The sequence below is a fragment of the Zootoca vivipara genome, chromosome 5 (assembly GCF_965207765.1).
Source record: "Zootoca vivipara chromosome 5, rZooViv2.hap1.1, whole genome shotgun sequence".
In the NCBI taxonomy this organism is placed as follows: domain Eukaryota; kingdom Metazoa; phylum Chordata; class Lepidosauria; order Squamata; family Lacertidae; genus Zootoca; species Zootoca vivipara.
Genome location: NC_142588.1, coordinates 34,896,138 through 34,920,578, shown reverse-complemented (window position 1 = coordinate 34,920,578; position 24,441 = coordinate 34,896,138). Strand labels below are relative to the sequence as shown.

General features: G+C 37.6%; 1 protein-coding gene across 1 annotated transcript in view; it reads right to left on the bottom strand.

Annotated features, from left to right (window-relative positions):
• Window positions 1–22,873, bottom strand: part of CC2D2B (coiled-coil and C2 domain containing 2B) — a 33,937-nt gene extending 11,064 nt beyond the window's left edge. Inside the window, exons 1-26 of the mRNA XM_088670382.1 lie at window positions 22,809–22,873; window positions 21,375–21,441; window positions 20,769–20,848; window positions 20,443–20,523; window positions 18,698–18,790; window positions 16,672–16,855; window positions 15,912–16,048; window positions 15,677–15,802; window positions 14,060–14,269; window positions 13,603–13,700; window positions 12,448–12,588; window positions 11,639–11,765; window positions 11,235–11,356; window positions 9,879–10,056; window positions 8,904–9,054; window positions 8,160–8,307; window positions 7,940–8,078; window positions 7,420–7,623; window positions 6,834–6,923; window positions 6,288–6,382; window positions 5,839–6,009; window positions 4,298–4,400; window positions 2,061–2,170; window positions 1,010–1,106; window positions 369–467; window positions 17–199 (exon numbers count right to left, since the gene is read on the bottom strand). Of these exons, the coding sequence (XP_088526508.1) occupies window positions 17–199; window positions 369–467; window positions 1,010–1,106; window positions 2,061–2,170; window positions 4,298–4,400; window positions 5,839–6,009; window positions 6,288–6,382; window positions 6,834–6,923; window positions 7,420–7,623; window positions 7,940–8,078; window positions 8,160–8,307; window positions 8,904–9,054; window positions 9,879–10,056; window positions 11,235–11,356; window positions 11,639–11,765; window positions 12,448–12,588; window positions 13,603–13,700; window positions 14,060–14,269; window positions 15,677–15,802; window positions 15,912–16,019 (2,700 nt within the window). The 5' untranslated portion in view covers window positions 16,020–16,048; window positions 16,672–16,855; window positions 18,698–18,790; ... (2 more) ...; window positions 21,375–21,441; window positions 22,809–22,873. The remainder of the gene's footprint in view (window positions 1–16; window positions 200–368; window positions 468–1,009; window positions 1,107–2,060; window positions 2,171–4,297; window positions 4,401–5,838; window positions 6,010–6,287; window positions 6,383–6,833; window positions 6,924–7,419; window positions 7,624–7,939; window positions 8,079–8,159; window positions 8,308–8,903; window positions 9,055–9,878; window positions 10,057–11,234; window positions 11,357–11,638; window positions 11,766–12,447; window positions 12,589–13,602; window positions 13,701–14,059; window positions 14,270–15,676; window positions 15,803–15,911; window positions 16,049–16,671; window positions 16,856–18,697; window positions 18,791–20,442; window positions 20,524–20,768; window positions 20,849–21,374; window positions 21,442–22,808) is intronic.
• Window positions 22,874–24,441: the final 1,568 nt, after the last annotated feature.

Below are 24,441 nucleotides of genomic sequence, written 5' to 3'. Positions count from 1 at the left end.
AAAAATAAAGGCCAACCTTGTCTGATTCTAAATTATTTTCAGTAGAAGATATTTGAGGTTCAATAGTGGCAAAGATGGTTAAAAAAGTATATTCCTTCAAGTTCTGGCCATGACATTCTTCTTTGGGAGGCACATATGTCTTACTCCAAGTATATCCAAGCAAAACCGGTGGCATATTTACTTGAAATGTACCACAAATCTGTGAAAACATACATTATTTGGCTTACTGAAACAAATGCAAGTATTAAGAGTCTAAAAATCTGATGATATGGCTGCATTACAATCTTGCTATTTTAAAAGCAATTCATTATCTGCAGTTAAGTTAATGATACAAAATCTTTAAAAGCGTGATTCTTCTTCTCCATTACCTTTGAATGTTCCAGAAGAGTAGAGAAAGGAAACATAACTGATCCAAGCCAATTCTTTCTTACATAGGAGTGACCGGTGCAGTTTTTTGGACATGTGTCCTAACAAAGTTAATAATTTGAGTTAAACTTTTGTATTTTAGTATGTATTATTCAACTATGTTTCCTAAACAGCTGAATCTTAGAACTAGCTCACGTCTTTATTCACTTACTGCCTAAATGGATTTACGGTGTTTAAGCAGACCAAAAGTATTTTCCTAGCTGCAACTTATCGAAAACTTTGGGGGCACGAAACAATTTTCAATAATATTCTCTCCTCATTAAATAGCACCAATATTATTTCTAGCGTTAATAAACAGTTTGAAAAGAAATACAGGGTATATATTTAAACTAGAAACAAGAGGTAACATCTAATACTTGTAAAAATATCAAATGATTTATCTGGGTTATAAATACATTCTTAGAAAAAAATGCTGTCTAGTTTCAAATATGATGCTGAAATAGGGTTTGGTGTACAAAATACCAGACTTTTCTTTAAAATCTGTGATACGATACTGTACTCCACCATACTATAACCTTACTGTACTATAACCTTCTATGATTCCTTGTACACATTCCCCAAACAAACATAGTCTACAATTTACCTCATGCTTTTCAATCACAAATTCATCAAAAATGTTAATATTTATATTGTCTTTGATTTTAGATAGTCCTGAAAAAGTATAATCATGCCCTGGAGAGCTGAAACAAAAACAAAAGCAAAATAAATAAATCAAACATTTTGACAACAAAGTTACTGAAACTATGTACAGTCGTACCTCGGCTCTCAAACACCTTGGAAGTAGAACGTTCCGGTTCCCAAACGATCAAAAACCAGAAGTGAGTGTTCCGGTTTTCAAACATTCTTTTGGAAGCCGAACAGACTTCCGGAATGGATTCCAACTGACTTCCGAGTTATGACTGTAATGTGGTTTTGGTTTAATGTTCTGTAAGCAGTTCTGCTTGTGCACAGAAGGGTAACAATTTACATGCACTGCATCTTTATGCATAACCTCTCAAGCCATTCTGAATTGGTTCTTCCATGAACAGTTGAGGAGGTGGGGCAGCAGAAGAGCCCCATTGGGTCAGACTGAAGATACATATAGTCCAGCATCCTGTTTCTGCACTGGCCAAACAGATGCCCATGGGAAGGCTACAAGGAAGACCTGAGTGTGACAGCACCTTCCCCACTTGTGATGCCAAGAACCTGCTTCTTAGAGACATAATGCCTCTAAAAGCGAAGGTAGAACATAGCCATCTTGGCTAGCCATCGGTATCTTTATCCTCCAGGAGATTCTGCGGCTGCGGAGAAATCTGTGACTCCCTCCACTCACCAAATACATGATCAGAACTACTTCTACTCAAGAATGTGGAACCTGGGATCCAAACCTATATTTCTAAACAAAACAAAAAAGTTTGAAGCCTTCAACATTACATATTCTTCAGGCTCCCTGCAAGGCAACCCTTATGATAATATTCAGATAATTTCCACAACCATGCAAAATAAGGGATTACTGATTTTACATATACAACCAATATATACAGTTGAAATCAGAGACTTAAAATAATGGAACAGGCTGCAATGTAAAAAATATTTGGCCACAGAAAACTTGAAGTACTGTATACATTATTAAAAGTGAGATACACGTAACTTACATAAAATCAACTTGCAGTTCTTCATTCCAACATGGATGAGAGCCATCAGCAGTGCTAGTTTGATAGATTGTGTCCTGGAAGGTAACTTCTACAAAAGGGTGGACACCAACCTAAAATAAAAATGTGCAGTACATACTGGAATTTATTTTGGTTTTGTTTCATTTTCAGGCCTATTGATCATAGTCATTTTCCTTATTACAGTTATTTAGATTAATTGCAGACATTTTAAAAATCAATTATCAAAGTTACTCATGTAATGCATTTATCTCCCCGCTCCCAATATAATATACCCAGTGGGCATTACAAGAGAAAAATACACTCCAGTTCTCATCCTATCACAATAACAGCTGCCAGTTTGGTGAATTGACAACCAAACTGGTACCAAACTGTAAACTACATCCCTAACCACAGCCAAGGCAGATGTTGTGTAGAAGGTGTGGAATTTAGTCTTAGGGTTTTTTAACCTGGTTCAGAGTCCTACAGTATATAGACGAACTGAAGCTACTATGTCTTACTAGTGCCTTATTCTGTTATTGCCAAATAGAGAAATCAAGCAGCTTGTTAGAAGTTAGTTCTGAAATGTATAATCTCATACAACTTTGAGATTATCATACATCCCATGATCCCTAGCTAACAGGGCCAGTGGTCAGGGATCATGAAGCTGTAGTTCAAAAACATCTGGAGAGCCAAGATTGCCTATGCCTGACATAGTGTATCACCAGCAGTAACAGTCCACCAGTTTCTTCTTGTTTCTCTTCAGCACCATGTGTGTGTGGTTCAATCATAAAAAGACTGAATAGTCAAGTCAATAAGCTGTGGTTTCAAGTCATACACATTGCCCCGCCTCCATTATTTCTGTGGACACTCATGGAAGGTACTTCATTTTTCGTAATGGGCAAGGCTAGCACTTAGGATGCAGCTGTTGCTACTACTGTATGGCATCAAGTCTTAGTTTGTTCCTTGCTGATCCAACCCTAGAGCTCTGTGTTGCTAGAGCACAACCTGAGCCCTTGCATTCAGTCTGAACCCTTTTCTACCTAGTCTTATTGCAGAGGACGTTGTTATGTCATCAACATTAAAAACTGTTATGTATTAGTGTATATATGAACATGGACGATGCCATCACTGCGTGGGTTGCCGCCTGTCAAAAGTGCCAAGAGTCGAGACCTGCACCGCCAGCAGCTAAAGGACACACTTGAGAGACGCCTACTCCAAGTGGCTGGAGGTGGCCCTGATGACATCCACCACTTCCGAGGGCATCATCCGGGTGCTGCGGGTCCTGTTTGCAACCCATGGGTGTCCTGATGTTCTCGTCTCCGACAACGGACCACAGTTCACCTCAGGTATGTTTGAACGGTACCTCCTTGGACTGGGCATCTGACACGCGCTGACAGTACCATTTCACCCCACTAGCAATGGGCAGGCAGAAAGAATGGTGAGATCGGCAAAAGAGGCGCTTGCACGCCTAAACCAGGGGGACTGGCACGAGCGGGTCACTGAGTACTTGCTTGTGCAGCACATCACCCCTCATTCGGCCACAGGGCGGACTCTGGCCGAACTGCTGATGGGCCGCCGCCTTCAATCTCCACTCGATCGACTACACCCGGACTTTGGTGTGGCCGAACCCCCGGGCTGTGTCAACGCACCCACTCTGGGGAATCGGGATTTTGCCCGGAACTTTGTGGGAAACATTCCTTGGGTGCCAGCCACGGTAGTGGAAGTCACTGGACCCAGCTCATACCAGGTAGCACTCGAAGACGGACGCTTATGGCAATGCAGTTCAGTTCTGTTCCAGCTTCCAAATAAAGAGCTGCTTTGGAGAGATTGCTATGTCGTCTGCTATGCTTACCCACAACTTAACAAAAACAAAATTTTAGAATCACCTCATTCTCCAAAAATACATGTATTTTACTGCAATGTATAGGATAACTTTCAATCCCTATGCCACAAAGCTCGTTGAAGTCCTGCCAGCATAGCATGGGTGTTGATTCTAGCACAGATTGCTCCCTTCTCCCTTCATGTAATAACCAAATTCCACCCCCTGAATACTAGCATTCAAATTAGCTGAAATATCTGAGATTCAGAAGCAAAAAAGAGGCCTTGTTTATTGAAAGCAAACTTTTAACCACAAGATGAAACTATCCACCACTTCCGACTAATTTCTGAACACACAAAATAGACATGATTTGGAAATTAATTTAGAGGGGAGCATATAAATGTTTTTTCCCCATAATTACCTCATACAAAGGGTCTGCTGAATAGGCTGAATTTCCTGACAAAATATGCCTGCCTCTGGACATTCGATTTGGTAAATAGGATGGTGAATTAGCAACTCCAACCCTTGAGATAGTAAACAAGAATTACATGCATATTTCAGCCAGTTTACCTCATTAACATGCATCAAGATTCCCTGCTTATGTATAGGTACATAATTGGCTGGTTGTTACTAGAAATAAAAGGCAGTCGAAATGCCCTCCTGCTGGAGTGGGGGCAGGAAAAGACCACTTTGAAAGTTGACATTGCAGCATACACCCTTGCAAACTGAGACAGGAAAAAAAGGAACGTTATCAGCAGCACAATCTCAGCAGGTAGGCAGCCAGCTTGCTTTCCGTTAATTGCTAACCAGGTGAAAGGGGTTCAATGAGCAGCAAATCTTCTGAACTGGGGCTCTGAGCCAGGATGGAGTTGGCTAAGCAAGACAGAGACAGCAGGCGGCAGTACCCCATTGCTGTACCTCCACAACCTGGTAGGCACCCACATTTGTAGAGTGTTTGTGCTAAATTAAGATTAGTCTGCCTGTTGCAGGTAGCTCAATATTCAGTGGCTCAATAAAGTTATGGCTCTTTATTTAAACCACATCCATCCATCCATCCATGCCTTCATTCTGAGTTTGGAAGCAATAATAGTTAATAGTTTTCTTTGTGCTTTGCTACTTGAGCAAAATCATGAATAATGCATCTCTTAAGGGAGAAATTCAGCATAATGGTAATTCTATGCAAGTCAATGAGACTAAACCAGTGCAAGTATTTTGTGATGTGCCCCCTAAGTCAACCATTCTTGTTAAAATATTATTTAGATTCTCTGAAAGAAAGCTCTGTTTGCTTGCAGCTACAACATATTTTGTAATCCAAATTACTTGCATAGTAATGTATAAAAGAACAAACATACTTTCAAACACAGTACCTTGTAAAATTATTATTAGTTTGTTTCAGAATACACTAAAGCCTTGATTTTTCAACATAATTTGATTTAGTGGCTATTATGCTAACCATTTACACTTTCAAAAAATCCTTCTACATATCTGTACACTAAAATAGTATTTCACTGCACAGCTGAACTTCAGATAAAAATAGCACAAAATGCTAACAATGTGTTGATGATTAGAAGCTGCAGTAAAATATGCACTATGTTTCAATATGCTTTCCCTATAATTCTAATTGTTATACTTTAATTTCACTGTATTTTCCCATAAATATTTTTTCTAACTCAACCATTGTATCTGTCTCACTTCATTCAGTGACTTTTAAGATACTGAAGATATTTAACAAAATATTTGTAGCAATATTCTTAGCAGGTGAAATTGTTCCTTCATTCTAGATGTTATGTCCAAGTGGAAACTTTATACTGAGAGGCATACAGAACAGATTATGAAATATGTATGCAACTCCCAAGACAGGCGGAAGCCAACCATTATGCAATTCTCTATGACACAATGTGTTGATATAAACAGTCTTTCTTAAGAGTCAATACTATTATAATCTAGGAATTCTATACCTACTTAGCTGGTGGTGCCTTTCTTGCAGGAATATTATAGGCTCTCAATATTCTGATGAGAAGTTTTACATCTCCATCAGAGACAGCCTGTGCTGGAATCTTTCGCCTCTCTTTCCTTTGTGGTTTCAAATGTCTTTTGCGTTCACCTAGCTTGAAAATTGCATTACTCAATTCACTATTTAAAAAAAGGAAATAATTTAGATCAGACTTGCATATGCTCATATGAGAAAAATCTAAATCTTAATTATGCATTTTGTAACATAATTCTAGAAAAATAAGTTTTAAACTTCAATGTTTTTCTATAGGCTTTTCTGTAAAATTCAGAAACATTAGTCAGGTAGTCTATGGAAGATTATAGAACAGCCAAAAATATAGGTACATAGCCCTACACTAAGCAGCAAAGTGAATGGGGTATAGTCCATTAACCTTTTACATAATAAATGAATATTGTACCTCATAGATATAATTTCTTCATAATCATTCACAATATCTGATAAGTTAAACTTGTGCCTAATGGTCACAATTCGTTTTGTAGCTTGTTTTCTCATCTGTATATAAAAAAGAGACTCGATGAATGCAATCTGAAACTAAATCATAATGGGTTTAGCTACATAGACACCAACATTGTAAGGTCCAATATTATAGACTGCTTTTTTAGAATGTGATACGGATAAAATCTATTTTGAATTATTTTGAAATCAGATATTGCTTTTAGTTCTAAGTTGGAACTGAAAGGGGTCTTCCAGACCCCAACAGCAGACTGATAGCCAAAATAAATGGTGAGGAGAGTTAAGCACAGGTATGATCATTGTTGCAGGTGCAGTGATGACAATTTTGATGCTTCATAGGCATGCAATACTGACATGAAACCAAGTTTGACACAAGATGACTCAAACAGTCCTTGGCCCAACCCAGACTGAAATACCTAGCTGTATTTCCAGTACTTCTCTTAGCCATTTACTGTATGCTTCAATATTAAATTAATGGAAAATATCATACCATCCTAACAAAAGTGGCTGAACTATTCCTTCGTGCAGAAATAGGATCTGCATCTGTCATCATGTCCTTTTCTAATTGGTTCCCATATGCCTGAAATAAGAATTAATTCATTAATCATAAAGCATTAATTTTCACTGGACTGTGCAGCTAGCCATATACAAGTTAAGTTGCTACAATTATGTTCCATTTTTCATAGTATTTGGGGAACTCGCATAACTCTCAAGCATTTTGTCCTTCAGCTTTAGAATAATACTTTGCTGTATGAATTAATGTGTATCTTTGATTTCCTATATAAACATTATATATTTGATATTTCCTTGTTTTCTCCATATGTCATTCAACAGCCTGGGATTATGTATGCAGTCTTGAGCTTATTGAAAGAAAGACAAGATGGAAATAAACTTTTAAAATGAATTTACTAAAACTATGTAGAAAGGCATCATAAAGCTCCATTCCTCAGAATACATAATCAATATTGCCCAACATGAATGCGGATATTAGAATGAAACACATAGCCAATACTGTTTGTATTCAAGCAAACAGTATCCAAAATTGTAGGCCAACATTTGTTTTTAAAGTGGAATACCTGAAAGACTGTGTCTGGTATTTCTCTGTCATACAAAGGAATTTGCTGGAAACCATAGAAATCTAACTGTCCCAAGCTTCTCAGCTGCAACAGCTGGAAACGTTTACAATTTGTAATCTCTTCTGCAGTAACAAAGTTAAATTCTTCTTGCAGCTGTTCAAGACGAAAGTATTTTGATTCATTTTGCTCCAAGGATTTTGAATACTAGGAATTATAAAATAATTTATTTAGCAACTTAGTTGCCTACAACAAATAAATATGGCAGTTGTTTTTAAATTTAAACTAAACAATTATTCTCTTAATACCGCTTACAATGTTATGTTCTACATGCATGCTGAAATGATAAGCAAAACCATTGAAAACACAACTTTTGCACATCAGAAAGTGCAGGTGCATGGATCTTGCAAACCTGGTCCAGGAGCTCAGCAATGTGTGTCAGATGCACACCTCACATTTCCAAAAAGTCTCTGATATGACAAAGACCTAAGTATCAACTGAGTATTGAGACTTAAATATTTACCATGATTATCTCAATCAAATCCAAATAGTCAGGGTTATTTGGATCAATATTGGCTTCTTTTGCCCATTCAATTAGTTTCTGTATGTCAGAATGCTGCCAAATTCCAGTTCCTTTTCCTGAATCGATACACCTTGGCACACTAAAAGAAAAAAGAAAAAAGAATTAAAGGGATAAACAAGTCTCATTGTGATGGAACTCTATTCAGCAAATATAAACCTACCTAATGCAGGCACCATGAAGAGGCTGAAATGTGGGTGCTAAAGGAGCTCCTGTGTCATCAACTGTCCAAGATAAAGAATACATTAATTTTCCTGATGTCAGAATACATAGTTCTTCTCTTTCCTTTTCATCAAGGAAAAAAGATACATCTGTCAAAAACATAACTGAAATAAACCTTTTGATAACAAGACCTTATATTTAAGGTGTTATTGCTAACATTAATGCTGCAATGTGGATAAGCCCACACAGACAGACAGAGAGGGGGGGGGGAAACAAATATGTGATATAAACTACCATTAACACCCCCAAACATTCCTACTTTTGCATCTTTTGAGTGAATTAATGATACCGGTAACTGCCATACATCCAATTTATACCCCAACTCCTGAGCTGCTTCCCCCCCCCCCCCCGCCATCATTGCATATTGACTAGTCCTCACAGTGACTAATCAGAGGTCTAAAGGTAGAAAGCTAAATATCCTCAGAGTTTGGGGGCTCTATGTCAAAATCTTTTAATTCTATCAAATATATCACTGGATATAATGGGAGGAATAAGCATTTTTTAAAAGAAAGCCATTATCATACTGACAGGTGCAGCAGAATTAATAGAGGCACCCTTCCCATATCTAGTTTCCTGAACTGATCATCCACAGAGACATATTGTAGCATATTGGTTTGAATGATCCGCAAAATAGTAGCCACCACCATCATGCCTATCGAGTTAAATATATATATTATGAACTTACTGCTTCCCACTGCCCCATTGGAAGGTTTAACTTGTTGTTCACAACTAAACTCTGCCTCGTCCAAAACATCTTTGCTTTTCAATGTAACATTATTGGGAAGAGGTAAGTATACTTTGGCCAACAAAGTCGGTTTTTTACTTGATTCAAATATCTAAAATTGAACAAATCACCCAATGTTTAATGTTTTTAAAAAGGAAGATTAAACTGTGTCAGCTTAACGAAAGAAATGCAGAAGAAAAAGAAAAGCAAAGAAACCCTATTAAACACATATTAAAAGGCTGATATCTTATAAATTAATACTGTACCTAGTGCAAAGTGGATTCTTTTAAAATACTGTAAACAAGTAGTCATCAGTATAGCACAATACTGTGTAAAAGGTACCACTGATTTAAGGTTATAAATATGATCTAAAATTCACACATTACAAAATAAGTGGCTGCATCACATGGACTTGTTGTACTCCCAAAATGTAACTACATCTTTTCTTCTTTACCATATGCACATCCTACAAGGAAGCCACAGTTGGCCCTACTTTCCAGTGGCACGTACAGATAATATAACACAGCATCAAAGGTGGGTCTAGGGGAGTGTGACCAGTGCAGTCACTCTGGGCACAGAGTGTCTGGGGCGCTGAAGCAGGTGCAACAACTATGATATCCATTGGAAGGCGAGAGGCAGAGGGTGCCAGATTTTGGTGTTGCACAGGGCACCACGGAAATGTGAGATGCCAAAATCCTGACAGAATGAAAAAGACATGTGACATTTTCACACATTATTGAACACCATAGATTCACACAATTTTTATGCAGCCTACCTATTAAAATAAAAATACAGGAAACTATGCTGAGTATGAACAATAGTTCTTAAATTTTACATCAGAATACAAACCAATTCTCTTCAAAGTGCATGGTTTGTAAAGAGTAGCTTCAGCTATGGTACACTGTTGAACTATTTTTATCATCTAACTAGGCATACCTCTAATCGAAGAGATTCAGGCCAGTTTAATACTTGAATTCTAAAAATTTGCTGAAATATTACTTTAAAATCCTGGTGAAGAGGAGCTTCGGAAGTAGAGGAGACCAATTTATTGTTGTAATATATTTTAATAAAGTATTTTTCCATTTTGACTTTTTCTCTTCTCTGTTGTTCATCTCTAAACATACCGGAATACAGACCAGATCAAAGAATATATTAATATTTATATACACAACCAGCCAACAAATCAGAGGATACTTTCAAAGTACAATAAAATATGTGCTTACACTTTTCCTACATTGGGTCTCACTATGGCAAACAATTTAAATGTTTAATGTGTACAGAATTAAATTGAATATTTATTATATATTCCATGTCAAACCAAAAAGTGGGAGATTACAGCATAATCACGTATTTTCTTTAACTTGTGCAAAGTTATTAAAGATTTTGAAATCAATAATGAAGATACAATATTTTTCTGTCACTGGGGTTCAAAGTCACAATTCTCATATGTATATTTCTTTTTACCACAATAATTATTAAGAGCTCAAAAAATTAGGGAGCCATTGCTCACACAGTGAAACTGCTTCCTCCAACCTGCAGCTCCCCCACACCCCAAATCTGCTCCAAAGGGCTGAAGGATCCTCCAGAGCAGATCTGGGGACATTGGGGGGGGGGGGGAGAGAGACGGTAAACCAGAAGATTTATGTTGCATAAGATAAGCAGATGGATATAACTGGATTATACCCATAGTGCACTGTGTCCTACAATTAGCAGAAATTCAGAGTAACTGGCAGCCAAACATTCAGGAAATTTCCAGGTTTCCCCTTCAGTGATGGTCTTCACATAGGATTTGGCTCCCCCTAGTGCTTCAAGATGGGAACTGCTGAACTTCAGAAATAGTCTTGGAGGACAGCATTAATATACAGTAGGGGGCATAATGGTGGGGTGGAAAGAACCAGTGGAACATAGTTCTTTCTGGATATCAGGCACACATAGGCTATTGTCATTGGCATCTCCACTTTCAGAAGCAGAGTGAGGTGCGGGGTGGGCTGGCTGGGGGCCGGCTCACTTAAGGGGCATTTCCCCTTCCCCCACCCTAAAGCATTATAAAACTCAATAAATAAGCACAAAACAACAGGTGCACAGCCTTCTCTTTGTCTCTCTCTCATATATATATATATATATATATATATATATATATATATATATATATATATATATATGTAATGTGTGTGTGTGTGTGTGTGTGTGTGTGTGTGTGTATTCCCCCAGTAATATTTATACTACTGGGGAAATACATTTTTATATAATAGGTGCTTTGCAAAACTAAAAAAAAGGAAACCTGCAACTCACAGAGGGCACATGTCTTCTGCTGTTATTTCTGTTACAAAGGTAAGATGTGGTACCAAAAGAGGTTCATTTATCCCTCCAATGTCCATTGCGGTTTGAAAGGTATGAGCTGAATCCAAGCATCCCTAGAAATCAATATTTGTATTTTCATTGCATCCAATACATTATTCAAACAAACCACAATATCTGCATTCCAATTAAAAAACCTGGTGTAATAAGCTTAGAGTGGCATGTATGAGATAGAGCAATTCTGAATTTACACTGTATATAAAATATTCATAAGGTCAACCAGATTTCTATAATAAGCGCCAGAAATTAACTGAGCACAAACCAACAGGGAACAGTGCTAATCACATTTTCCTATGGCACAATGATTTACTATTCTACTACTCCTTCAACTTAAGAACCTTCTGTCTTCTTCCAGCTGCTGAAAAATTGTTTGATAAATCAGTATATCTTTCTTCTCTTGGAGCATTTTCATTCTCTTCTGATATGTTGCCTTCGAATTCATCAAGTTCTGAGATATATGTCAGCCTTATTGAAAGATGGGAAGAAAACAATGAAACCTCTACATTTAGGCTCAAATGTTATCTGATATTTGGTTGTACAATTCATCTCCTTTTTTAATGTGAAGAGGATATAACTAGAGAAAGAAAGTGCCTTTTTGCTACCTCTTTCACCCGACACTCTTCTCACACTCAGTTATAGCCCTCCAGTGCTCTCCCTCTCCAGCTATTATCTGAGTTTTGTTCCTTTGGAAGGAAATCATTGGAGGTCCATTGCATTTGGTAATATTGTATTTGAATTTATTTACAAATATACAGGTTAAGCATAGATGGAGGCACACAGCCTAAGCCAGGCTTCCTCAACCTTGGCCCTCCAGCTGGGATGCTGGGAATTGTAGTCTCAAAACATCTGGAGAGCCGAGGTCGAGGAAGCCTGGCCTAAGCATTCCAACAAAATCTACTGCCCTACATCATATCCTCAGAGAAACATACTCCTTGATCTCCAAATACTGTTAGTTTACTGAGTACTCAAAATCCTGCTTTTTGTCTTTTTAGATTTTAGATTAATTTTTAGAGATTTTAAAGATACCAAGTTGTTTATGAGTACATATAAACAAACAAACTGCAATATATTACAAACACACAAGGACTAGATTAAATCTTCCTGAAGAATTAAAAATCATATATGAAAGATAATCATTACCACTTACTTTTGAAATTGCAGCCTGACAGAAGAACTGACAAATCCTTGCTGTCTCCGTAGAGATTTTATTTGTTTCCATACTTTCATAATACTTTGTATTAAACATTTATCTCTTTGGTATTCTATGTCATGTAATATTCTAGTATTTCTGGTATTTTATAATGCAAAACAGCAGCAAAAAAAAACTGATCACAAACTTAAAATTCCATTTAATGATTTCCAGTTGTTAAACAAAAATCTAAAATCATGACATAAATTGTACATTCATTTCCCCTGCGATTAACATATTTTATAAATATAGTTACACACTACCCCAGTTTCCAAGCAGTGAGAGATTCTAGGGGTTCCAGCACTTGCCCAGAATTTGGTTTGCTTGGAATGAAGGTCAGCAGAGACTGTAGCGTCTTCAGGATAGATGGTTTTATGTTCACATATATACAACTTAAGCATATGATAGAAGGGCTCACCACATACTGTATCTGTGTCTCCTGCTTCTAGCTCATAGGCAAGAGGATGCCTGTAAATTCTATCCACACAGATGCAGGAGCCCAAGAATTGGAAGGGATTCATGGCACCATTCAGATTGACGCCCACCAAACGCATGCTACCCAGTTCCAAAAAAGAGAGGTCTGGGCCTAGACCAGGGGTCAGCAACCTCTTTCAGCCATGGGCCAGTCCTCAGACCAGGTGGGCCAGACTATGAAGGGGGGGGTGGTACTTTCGCAGTACATACAGTAGTTTCCACCGTACTGTATGCTGAAGATGCACTCCTTTACCTGGGCTTTGACACCCAAGATATATATTTTAAGCACCCACCCTATTCCTGGAACTGCAACTTGCTTTAACTTTTCTGAATTTTACATTGTTATAACCTACCCTGGTATCTGATGCTGAAGGGTGGGAAACAAATTGAAATGATGGTGGTGATGCTTGTTTTTTGTTTTATTTATAGAATTTATTTTCTCCTTGATTGGGGGGGGGGGTAATTCAATGTGGTTAAAACCTCAAAGCAGCTTAATCAGTTGCCTCAGGGAATTGATTTTGAGTCAATGCAGATTACTCACTATTTTCAACTTTGCACTCTTGGAAATCAGCATTGATCAAAGCAGTATATACCTATACCACGGTCAATTCCTCCTCCTGCCCCATTTTAAATAGGTACCTTATTTGTGATCTGTAATCCTTCAAAGTTTTCGTACTTAGCTCACTTGTTTTTAAGTTACTTTCCAGTAATTTTGTGGAACTTATTAATGCTTTGAGCTGTAATAAAAAAATAATTTATTTAAAATGCATTAATTTTTTTATTAGCGAATAACTTCATGTGGTATTTTGTTAAAATTATTAATATTTTAAAATGAAAGACTTTAAAATTATTATATTTTAAAATGAAAGTGTCACACTCTACAGGACAATATCCTTTCTGGATATTTAGGGTTGTTGGTTTTTTCCTGCCCTGATATGCATCACTATGCATTCGTTTACATGGATTTGCATTTGCCATTTTACTGCCCATCTTTCAGAATGAAGACACCAAGCCTTCAAGCTGTGACATCTTGAAGTCTTAAAGCCTTTTACATCATACCTTATAATTAAAACTGTAACATAAAGCATTTTCTTACTTTTTCAGATAGCAAGAGAGTAACGTTTTGCTGCTGCCGTTGTTGAAAGCAGTCATAAAGGTCAAGCAACCTGGCAGCCAGTACTTGCTCACAGTTGAAAAAAAAATGATGGCTAAACACAATACGTGATATGTTAAGATCCAGTTGATAAATTGTACTCTGTTCCTCTGACTTAGTTATGATGCAGTTTTCCAGTTGAGGTTGCATTGCCTATGTTTTAAAAAAAGTAAATTTGAGGTGAAGCTACAAGTTTTTCAGAGTTGAATATGGTTTGAATGAGGAATTACTTCATCTGGCATGCATGTTTTGGCTCTGATAGGTAGTTTTTGCTTTGTTTTCTAGGTTTTCACAACATTAAAAAAAACTGCATAACCTTCTTGACCAGAGATAGTAGTGGACAAAAATGTGTGCAAGTATACACTGTGGAAAGTGCTGCTTCTCTAGTATCAACTGACTCTCCTAAAAACTATTTCTGTCTTAATTCTTGGTTCCTAAACTAACTTTTACTCTTATTTACTACTTTTGAGTTCCTATATGATTCAGCCTTGAATATATGTATAAGAATTTATCACATCTACAAAAATATAAGGTGTATTTTACATGAGAGCACAAATATTACATATGTAAAAAGGCCTAATAAACATACCTCCAACCCAAATCAAAGGTGTTTATTTTGAGTCACTCTAGTGACTATTAGGGACCCAGGTGGCTCTGTGGGTTAAACTACTGAGCCTAGGGCTTGCTGATCAGAAGGTCAGCGGTTCGAATCCCTGTGGCGGGGTGAGCTCCCATTGCTCGGTCCCAGCTCCTGCCAACCTAGCAGTTCGAAAGCACATCAAAATGCAAGTAGATAAATAGGAACCGCTACAGCGGGAAGGTAAACGGCGTTTCCGTGTGCTGCTCTGGTTCGCCAGAAGTGGCTTTGTCATGCTGCCCACATGACCTGGAAACTATACGCCGGCTCCCTCGGCCAATAATGCGAGATGAGCGCGCAACCCCAGAGTTGGTCACGACTGGACCTAATGGTCAGGGGTCCCTTTACCTTTACCTTTAGTGACTATTAGTCTTACTTCAGATAAACTGAACCATTTTTAATATTAATTTTATTAAGACAGAGTACGTGTGATTTCCAGACACTTATGCACTAATCAGACCCTACCTATAGCTTGAATGGCCTTATGTGCCTTCAGACCATTCTTTAACTTTATGTGTGTTTGATTCCATAGCAAATTAATTTATAGCAATCACTAGATTTATAGAATTTTATTTGATCACTAGATTTTATTTCTATAAATTAAGTGTACAGTACTGTATGTATATAAAATGAATGAAGTACATTAAAATATTTTAGCTAAAACATAAGATATTATATATTTCTGTTAATATTAGCTCAAATATATTCATTCCATTTTGGTAGTACACTGCACAACTCCTAGTGCAGTAGAGAGCTTCCTCAACTTTAATTAGTTGTAAAGATGTGAATTAACAATTCCATCTAAAATATACTCCCAGCCCTACATAGTATTTCTAGCCCAGGAATAGAAAGCATTTCCTAGTAAAATAATAATCTTAAAAAGGAAGTGTTTTTGTTTTTTAAAGTGGAAAAAACAAACAAACCTTCCTGTATGTTGTCTTTAATCGTGGGTCAATCTCAGAAGGAAAAAACACTCTGTAGTAACTTGATGGTTTGATTGGAGAAGGCAATGACATTATTTCCCCGCTTTCTTCAAACCAGTTTTTCCCCTTAATAAATATGATTCAGAACCACAAACAACATTAAGCAAGTCATCTGCTTTTTAAACATATTATTTAGGTTACAGAACTTTTTAGGAACTAAGCAGCACATATTTACCCCATCTTGCTGAAGAAGACGGTTTTCCATTTTGTAGTATGTATTCCTAGATATACGAGGCTTTCTTGGAATATAAAACCCTTCATCTTCTAGGAATCGTGGTGCCATATTGTCTGGCAATTTACAGCTCTGTATAACTGAGAACAATTATTATGAAATTAGGGTGACATATAGGTAGAATGTAAGTTCTTGAATTAATTTATCCTCTTCTTTTTGTTGGTCAGATATTTAAATCTGATCCAGAAAAGTACAACAGTAACCCAAAACGAACTGCTTAACCACCTACGCCAAATATAGCAAATTTTATAATGAGCCCTCTCTTTCACTAACTTTTGCTCTTCTCTCTAATCCTTCCTTCTCTCTCAGAATAGTTGATACCGAAACGTGTCCTGTTCTGCTCCTGCAGATAAGCTCATGTAGCAAGGCAGGTCTATTATCACAGCACCAAGCAGAGCTGCTAGCAAACAACTTGCTTTGACAAGGACTGAAAGTGTTCTAGGACCTTTAGAGTTTCTGCCTCTAGCCCACCTCTCCTAGACTTTGCCCACTTTCGAAGAACTAGTCTCTTAATGGGCTAACCTGAAAACAGGCACTTTCCTTGCATTCCATGGCCTTTCACCTGGTGATGGGTGGCAGTCATTTCTGCATTTGTACCAGAAAATGAACAGGATCAGACTATCCACAGGCTACTGTGCATTTGTGTGTTCACATGCACATTTGTAGGATCTAAGTCACTGTCATATTTTGCAACATACATTACCTGGGGAAGTGCTTGGCAGAAAAAGTTGTTGGTCCCATTGTTTTTTCTTATCAAGATTACTCCATTCACACTTAGGAGATTTTACTTCAAGCAGTTCTGGTAGTAGTATTTCTCTCACATGATCAAGCAAAGGAGCTTGTTCGTTTAAGCCACAGACATTTTGAAGGCTGTCATTTATTGATTTCTGTTAATCATAATAAAAAATAAGTGTGATAGAAATATAGAGAATGATGGGACAGATACCAACAGGAAACAATCTACATAAACATGTTGCAATAGATATAGGTAATTTCCAGAGAAATTGCTTTATAATTTTATGAGTCCAGTATGTTTAATGTAGTGCTGAAACACCATTATTAGGACCAGTTTGCTCACTTCTTTCTGATCTTTCAATAGGTCCTAATAAAGGAAGCACCTTATTGTTACCCTTTGATTATTTATAATGGATAAACATTGATAGCCACAATTTTTCTTATATTTTACGGTTTTCATTGGAATTAGAAAACTCATACTTCAACTTTCAGGTTTAATGAACCGTATCCAAGTATGAAGAAATAAGTGATTCCTTAATACAGTACCTGGATCACTATTTTCTATCTCTATGAGAATAGGCATTTTCCACAAATACTTCAAAAATGAAGTATCACCAATACTGCTTACATTCACAATATGTGGGCATTTCAGTGCATGGTCTAGTCCAGGGGTAGACAACCTTTTTATACCTACTGCCCACTAATGCACCTTTCTTGATAGTAAAATTTCCTCACCATCCACCGGTGCTCGATGGAAGGAGGATTCATTCAGCTTGTGCCATAGAATCCCCTATCGCCCACCTAGAATCCTGAAATGCCCACTAGTGGGCAGTAGGGACCAGGTTGACAACCCCTGGTCTAGTCCATAGGTGTGTGGAAACAGGAAGTACCTCTCTGATCTCCTTGAAAAACTAATATATAGGGTCTGGTGCTTTGTGTAGCCCAACTACCTAACCTGTCCCAGTGTCTCTGCTTAAACACATATCAGTTTGTTGTTCACAAAGCAAGTGAAAGAAATGCATAGTGATTTCATCCAAAATGCTGTCTTCCTCACTCTCATTCACTTGAAAACAAAATAAACTTCTGTATTCATTTTCTATAGCTTCTCACGTTTCTTCTAAGGACTCTGATACAGTCATAAAGACAGTTGGGGCCATGCCAATTATGGTTCCATGCCTCTCCAAGCAGTGAGAGTCTCCAGGGATTGTGTTGCTCGGGCTCCATTTCCTTGGAAAGAAGGTCAGTAGAGACTGTGGTGTCTTTAAAATATTTTTTTTTATTTACATACCAGTACATATAACCTGAGCACAGGACAGAGGGGCTCACAGCAGTAATAGCTCAAAAAGTATTGCTTCTCCATTAGCCACAGCTTTGGATTCAGAACACAGCAAGACATGTTTTTGTCCCTAGTTCTCAAAGCATCTCTCTCCTTCCAGCTCACTCACAAGCAATCTCCAGCCCAGCCCATATTGTTACTCATTTTGGCACTTTCTTACCTATACTGTATACAACTAATTTCAACCCAGCTCATCCCTTTGAAGTGATCAGCAGAATACTAAAGTGGCCAACTGGTCTTTGCAACACTAGAAAGTGTAACAAAAGTCTGTGAAAAAGTTAAATATTTTAAAGAAAGCTCCAGTTGCATGACAATTGTTTATAAACGAAGTCAAATACTTATTTAGATCATGGTCAAATATATCTAGGAAATCTATGGTACAAGGTACTTTGAAAAAAAGAAAATGAATGAAATAAAAACTCTTTTTCTTTTGTTTAAGGATATATGGTTATTTTGTATATAAGTTTAGGGCCACTGAAGAAAACCTTTGAATAGCTTATTTCATAATTTTCCTTTGTTAACAGAGAAAGTGAATTAACTGTAGCTATAAACAACTTCAAATACTAGACATCTATTTGACAGAAGACTTTCAAGACACTCCAGCATCATAATGCAACAGAAAAAGATGCACTTTGTATGAAGAGAAGAATAGCAATACCTGGTCAATGACCTGATCAGTTTCTTTCGGCTTTGAGGAATCTTCAAAAGTTGATGTAAAAAATATAAAACCCTCATCAAAGGAGACTTCATTCTAAGATTTAAAATGTAGCTGAATAATTATCAGTCAGTAGTGCTAAATACTGGGTAGCCTTCTCTTTCTCCAGAAACTTAATTTTCCTTTAGTGTCCCGCATATCCATTGACAACATCACCATCTAACCTAGCACTGAGGCTGTTTTCCTTCCTCCCTCCTTCTCATATTCAGTCTTCTCACCGAGTCAAGTCACATTTTCTTATATAAAAACCCACCAATTCATCTCTATCTTTCTCAACTTAAATTTTGGTTCATCATCTTCTCATTTCCATCCTGTCTAATGAAACCTTTTCCTCTTAGGCCTTTCCTTATCATGCCTTAGTTCACACACCTCTGCCCATAGCTTTGTTGCCAAAATCATCTACCTTCTTCATCATTCAGATCTTAGCAGTCTGAACGTAGAGGGGAGTAAGCATATGCCAATCTTTCTGTAAACAAAGGTAATTCCTATCTCTCAGTCTTCTCCAGCTGACCTTCAACTTCAACTTAAAACACCTCTAGATCATGTTGCTTGAGGAAGCAGAATGCTTCTTTGGCTTTTTTCAAATTTGTGCAGCAGCAAGAAGAAGCTCTAGCTTACAGAGCTACCAGAGAGATTTATTTTTTTAAGTAAGTAAGTAAGCAAGGAAGAAAGGAAATTTTTATTTATACCCCGCCCTCCCTGGCCAAGACCGGGCTCAGGGCGACTAACATCAAATGTCAAATACATTAAAACACAATCAAACAATTGATTAAAATACAGCTTAAAAATTATAATCAGGATAAAATTAAATGACTGCCCATGAAATTACAACCACAGGGGTCGGGAACCTCAAGTATTAATCAGGGCCAGCTATCCATGTTGGTCCCACATGAGCTGATAAAAGGGCCAAAGAGGTAACTTACAGGGTCCCGTAAAGGTAAAGGGACCCCTGACCATTAGGTCCAGTCGTGACCGACTCTGGGGTTGCGGTGCTCATCTCACGTTATTGGCCGAGGGAGCCGGCGTACAGCTTCCAGGTCATGTGGCCAGCATGACAAAGCCGCTTCTGGCAAACCAGAGCAGTACATGGAAACGCCGTTTACCTTCCCGCTTGGAGTGGTACCTATTTATCTACTTGCACTTTGACTTGCTTTCAACCTGCTAGGTTGGCAGGAACTGGGACAGGGTCCCATAGAGGGGGGGTCAAACTGGGCCCAGACAGAAAGCCAGGCGGAACAGCGCCGTTTTGCAGGCCCTGCGGAAGGATATCAAGTCCCACAGGAACAAGTGGCAAGCATCTCCCTCTTGCTTCTCCCCTCCCCACCTCTCCGATACAGAGATTCTTGAATATGCACCATACATTTAAAGCACACACGCCCCCACCCCCAAGAATCCTGGGAAATGTAGTTTATACCTCACAGAGCTACAACTCTTGGCACTCCTTAAAATGTCAGTTCACAGGATCCTTTTTTGAGGGGATGGGGGATGTGCTTTAAAAAAAAGTAGTGAGAAGAGATTCAGGACTGAATGATACCCATCTTCTTGATTAAGGTGTTTTCTATATGTAATGGCAGGAATAACCAGAATCACACATTCTACAAAAATATGCTCATATTAGAATTTGTTGCACCAAGCTGAATATAAAAAGCTTATCAGTGTTGGCAGCAATTTTACAAATATTTTATTACCTCAGTGGTCACTTCAGAGTTGTGTTGGTATTCTTTAGTATCAGAGTACGGTTTGTCAGAAGATTTTTCTTCTTGTTCAGCCTAAAACAAAGGATATTTTAGTGTGCTTCTTGTTATTTTTTAAACAAAGAGAAAACAAGAACCGAGATAAAATGCAGGCTTTCCATATTCAGCACTTAACTTCTTTTTCTGATGTGCTCCAATTGGTGTGGGAGAAATGATGAGTCTTTTAAATTGGTTGAACTTTCCGTCATTTATGGAATCATACATACAATAAGTTACGTTTCATTTGAATGCTAAATCAAAATTCAATTAAAACTATTTACCTTAACTGTTCTCAACTTCCCTCTCACTCTATCCCGCAATACTTCAGTTAATATACTTTGTTTTTCTTCTACAGCCACAGCTATTATAAAAAGCACAGATATTTCAAACACACTTTGCAATAAAATACTTGAATATTATCAGGATATCTTCTGTAGTACTTTTCATATAGAGAATTAATGATCCAGTAGGTTTTTCAAAGTTTGTGAAGGATTTAGAATAGATTAAGTATTCTTTATCTGAGTCATACATTCACATTTCAAGCTTGCTCCTTAAAGTGCAAATTATAAATGAAAGTGCATTTAGTTCACTGCACAAGAAAAATGCACAAAACACATGATTTCTAGTTGCAACATTTGCACAAAAAGTTGACAAGAATCTAAAATTAGAATATTCTAATTTTAGCACATTAGAATAATCTGTATTATTTTTTATCAAGTGCTAATATTGTTACAGTACTTTAGAACAGAATGAAAACAGGAAAAGGTCATATGCAGGTTTGACGATTGAATAACATCTAAATTTAATCCGAGCCACATTTGTGGAAATGCCCTTGAACTTCATTGTGATATATTACCACTTGGTAAGGAGTAAAAACATTGAGCTACCTTCCTGTGGATTTTGGTCCGGGGTTTCTTTTTGTTTTCTATCAACATGTATGTCATCTTCAGTTTGCTACATTAAACAAAAGAGAAAAGTTGCAAGGAAATGATCAAAACTATTCCCTCACATTTTTATTCATTTTTTCAGCTTTCTACATCATATACCATCACCCCATCCAAAACGTTTACTAGTGAGCAGCCTACAAAAACTTCAAGTTGTGATGCAGCCTGCAGGCAAGGTTTATGCCATCATTCAGATAGTAAATGGAATGAACAAAGAAGAATAATATTCATATTAGAAACAAAATAACATTGCTATAAACATTTAATTGTCCAAGATGTCCCATGTGTTCAACAAATGTATCCATATGTATAACGGAGTTCTCAAAAACTCATTTCCATCTTAGTTCCTCTTGCTCAGCGGCGTAGCTAGCCGCTCGGGTGCCAGGTGCGGCACGCACGTCCTGCAGCTGGGGGTGGAGCGAGTCACCCATGGGGGTGGGGCAAGCCGCCCATGGGGGTGGTGAGCACTGCATGGAGCCTCTCCGCTGCCTCCCCCTCAGCTGTAGGGTGACTGAGGGAGAGGTGGAGGGCAAACACAAGTCCCACGCTGCTGTTTCAGGCAGCGCAGAGCCTGCAGGCACCCAAGCGACTACATCACTCCCAGGAGAGACACGTGGCTCAGGCATGCTGCAGGCCCCGCAGTAAGTGCCGGCCCCCACAGTGTGGTGTCCAGTGCCAGCCACATTTCGTTACATTCATTGACTGAACTAAAAAGCCCATTAAAAAACAACTCATATTTTTGTCATTTTGTCACACCTTCCCCCAGTGATGACACCTGGGGCGGATCCGCACCCCCTTCCTCCACCATGGCTCTTGTTGTATTTAGAACTTCTAAAGTGGCCTTTTGAGAGATTCTGAAGGACTAAAGGAAAATAGAGAAAGGCCCCCAAAGCCCTTGAGTGCTCCGCCAATGAGTCTTTGAAGTGAATGCAAAACCAAATATTATAATATGAAATGATTACAAAAACAGCAACCTTAGTTGAATTGCCTCACTTCCTAATGTCTAATACTGGCTTTCCAACCTAGTGTTTCCCTCTAGGTGCTCTGGACTACAGCTCCCATGATCCCTGACCATTGATCACACTGGCTAGGAATGATGGAAATTGTAATCCAAAACATCTGGAGGTATCAGATTGAAGAAAGCTGGTCTAGACTAGAGCAACTTACTCTGATGTCATTATATCTTCACCCACACGTGCACTAAAATGGCACTGCGCAGTTAAGATTTCACTTTCAAGATAAAACTGATTTGGGGGAAAATACATTTTCCATGAAAGCACTGTAGAGAAGAGAATATTTTTTAGAAAAAATTAAAAGCAAAGGCTTTTCAAATTCTTGCTTCAGTGCTATGTGATGGGGTAAAATGTATGAACGTACCTTTCTACTGATACTTCTTTTGTGTAAAGATTTACTTTTCCTTGCAATTCTTCCCTGAACCTTTTCTTTCTGGATAATAAAAAAGAAAACTATCTAAAATCATAATCTATAAGATACACAATTTCATAAACAAATGTAAATAAAAGGGTGGTTTTGCATAGAAGGATGGAGTCAGTTTTAGGGAACTCCTTCCTAACTGAACCTTTGGCGCCTACTGATTTTTTTTTTTACTCCACCAAGCATTTCATGTTATAAATTTAACTAATTTTTTAGTTTTTATATTGTATTATTGTAAACCGTTTAGAGACTATGATAGTCAAGTGGTAAATAAATAAATAAGAGGGACTACATGTAGATGGGTAATTTGGGAAATAAATATCACTAGCCAAGTTATCTTCTAAAACAAAATAACCTCAAGCTTTTCAATAAATTTCAGTACCATGACATGCTGCCTTTAAAAATATTTGATTATATTGTTAAGGTTAGGCTTCTTGCAACGTAGGGATGTTCACTATAACAATTTTGTTTGTTGTTATAAATAACAATTAATTTCAGGATTTTTATAAATACTTTTTATTAAAGATTTTATTGGGTTACAAAAGTACGTGCATTGCCTCTATTTGCAGGTTGTAGAGTCTATTATACAAATCTGTTACATTTGATGTATGAAGTTGGGGGAGAAGAGAGGTGGGGTTTTAATCAGTAAGCAACCACACCCTCACCTCCAAAGAGGCATCTGCTTGCCTGAGATTTTAACCATTAGGGAAATATCCGGAAAACAAAATAAAGTGTTGTGTGAATGCAGCCATAATCTATATGTATTTGTTTTTAAAATACACTTAAGTCTATTATCTATAAGAGTATTATAAGAAATTCAGAATAACCATATTAATTGTTAATTGTAGTACATTCTTGGGGTATAATAATAAACATATGCCTGTTATTATGATCACTATCTTATCTAGAATAAAAAAACTGATAAACAAATCCAAATATTAGGGCATTGTAGTTGGGTAATAATGTAAACATTTTAAAATAGTTTTCATAGCTTGCCTTTGTTTTTCTATCCAGTAATATTCCTAATTCTTTGTCAGGATCCATTTTATATAAAAACTGGATTCAGTTGGTCATCAAGGAAACTGGGAAAAATATGCAGAATATTAAAATGTAAAAACCAGTCCATCTTTACTCCATTCCACATATTTGTGTCTATCATGGCTCATCTTATTCTTTTGCGTAGTAAAGAATGTTTCTGCCCATTGAGTGCAGGTGTAGAGTGCAGAAGTGTGTGTTGATGTGCTTACAGAAGATCTTTGTAACCTGGAACATTCCAAGTCAACCACAGCTCATATACCAACTACACTTGAGTGGCAGCTGTCAATCACCTGGCAGGCCACATTTAAGGGCTTGTGAGTTCTATGAAATAGTTGTCCAGGTCTGTTACAGCGACCAAGCATTGAAAGCAATATTGTTTCAAGTGGCTGCCACAAGATAACAATGGAATGCAAACAGGTTTAATAAATAAGCACCCAACTTGAGAAGCCCTATTTGAGAACTTGAGAAGTGGGCGCATTTACTACCAGCAAGTTCTGAGAACAGGAGTTTTGCTTCTGGATTGCCAATAAACATGGTC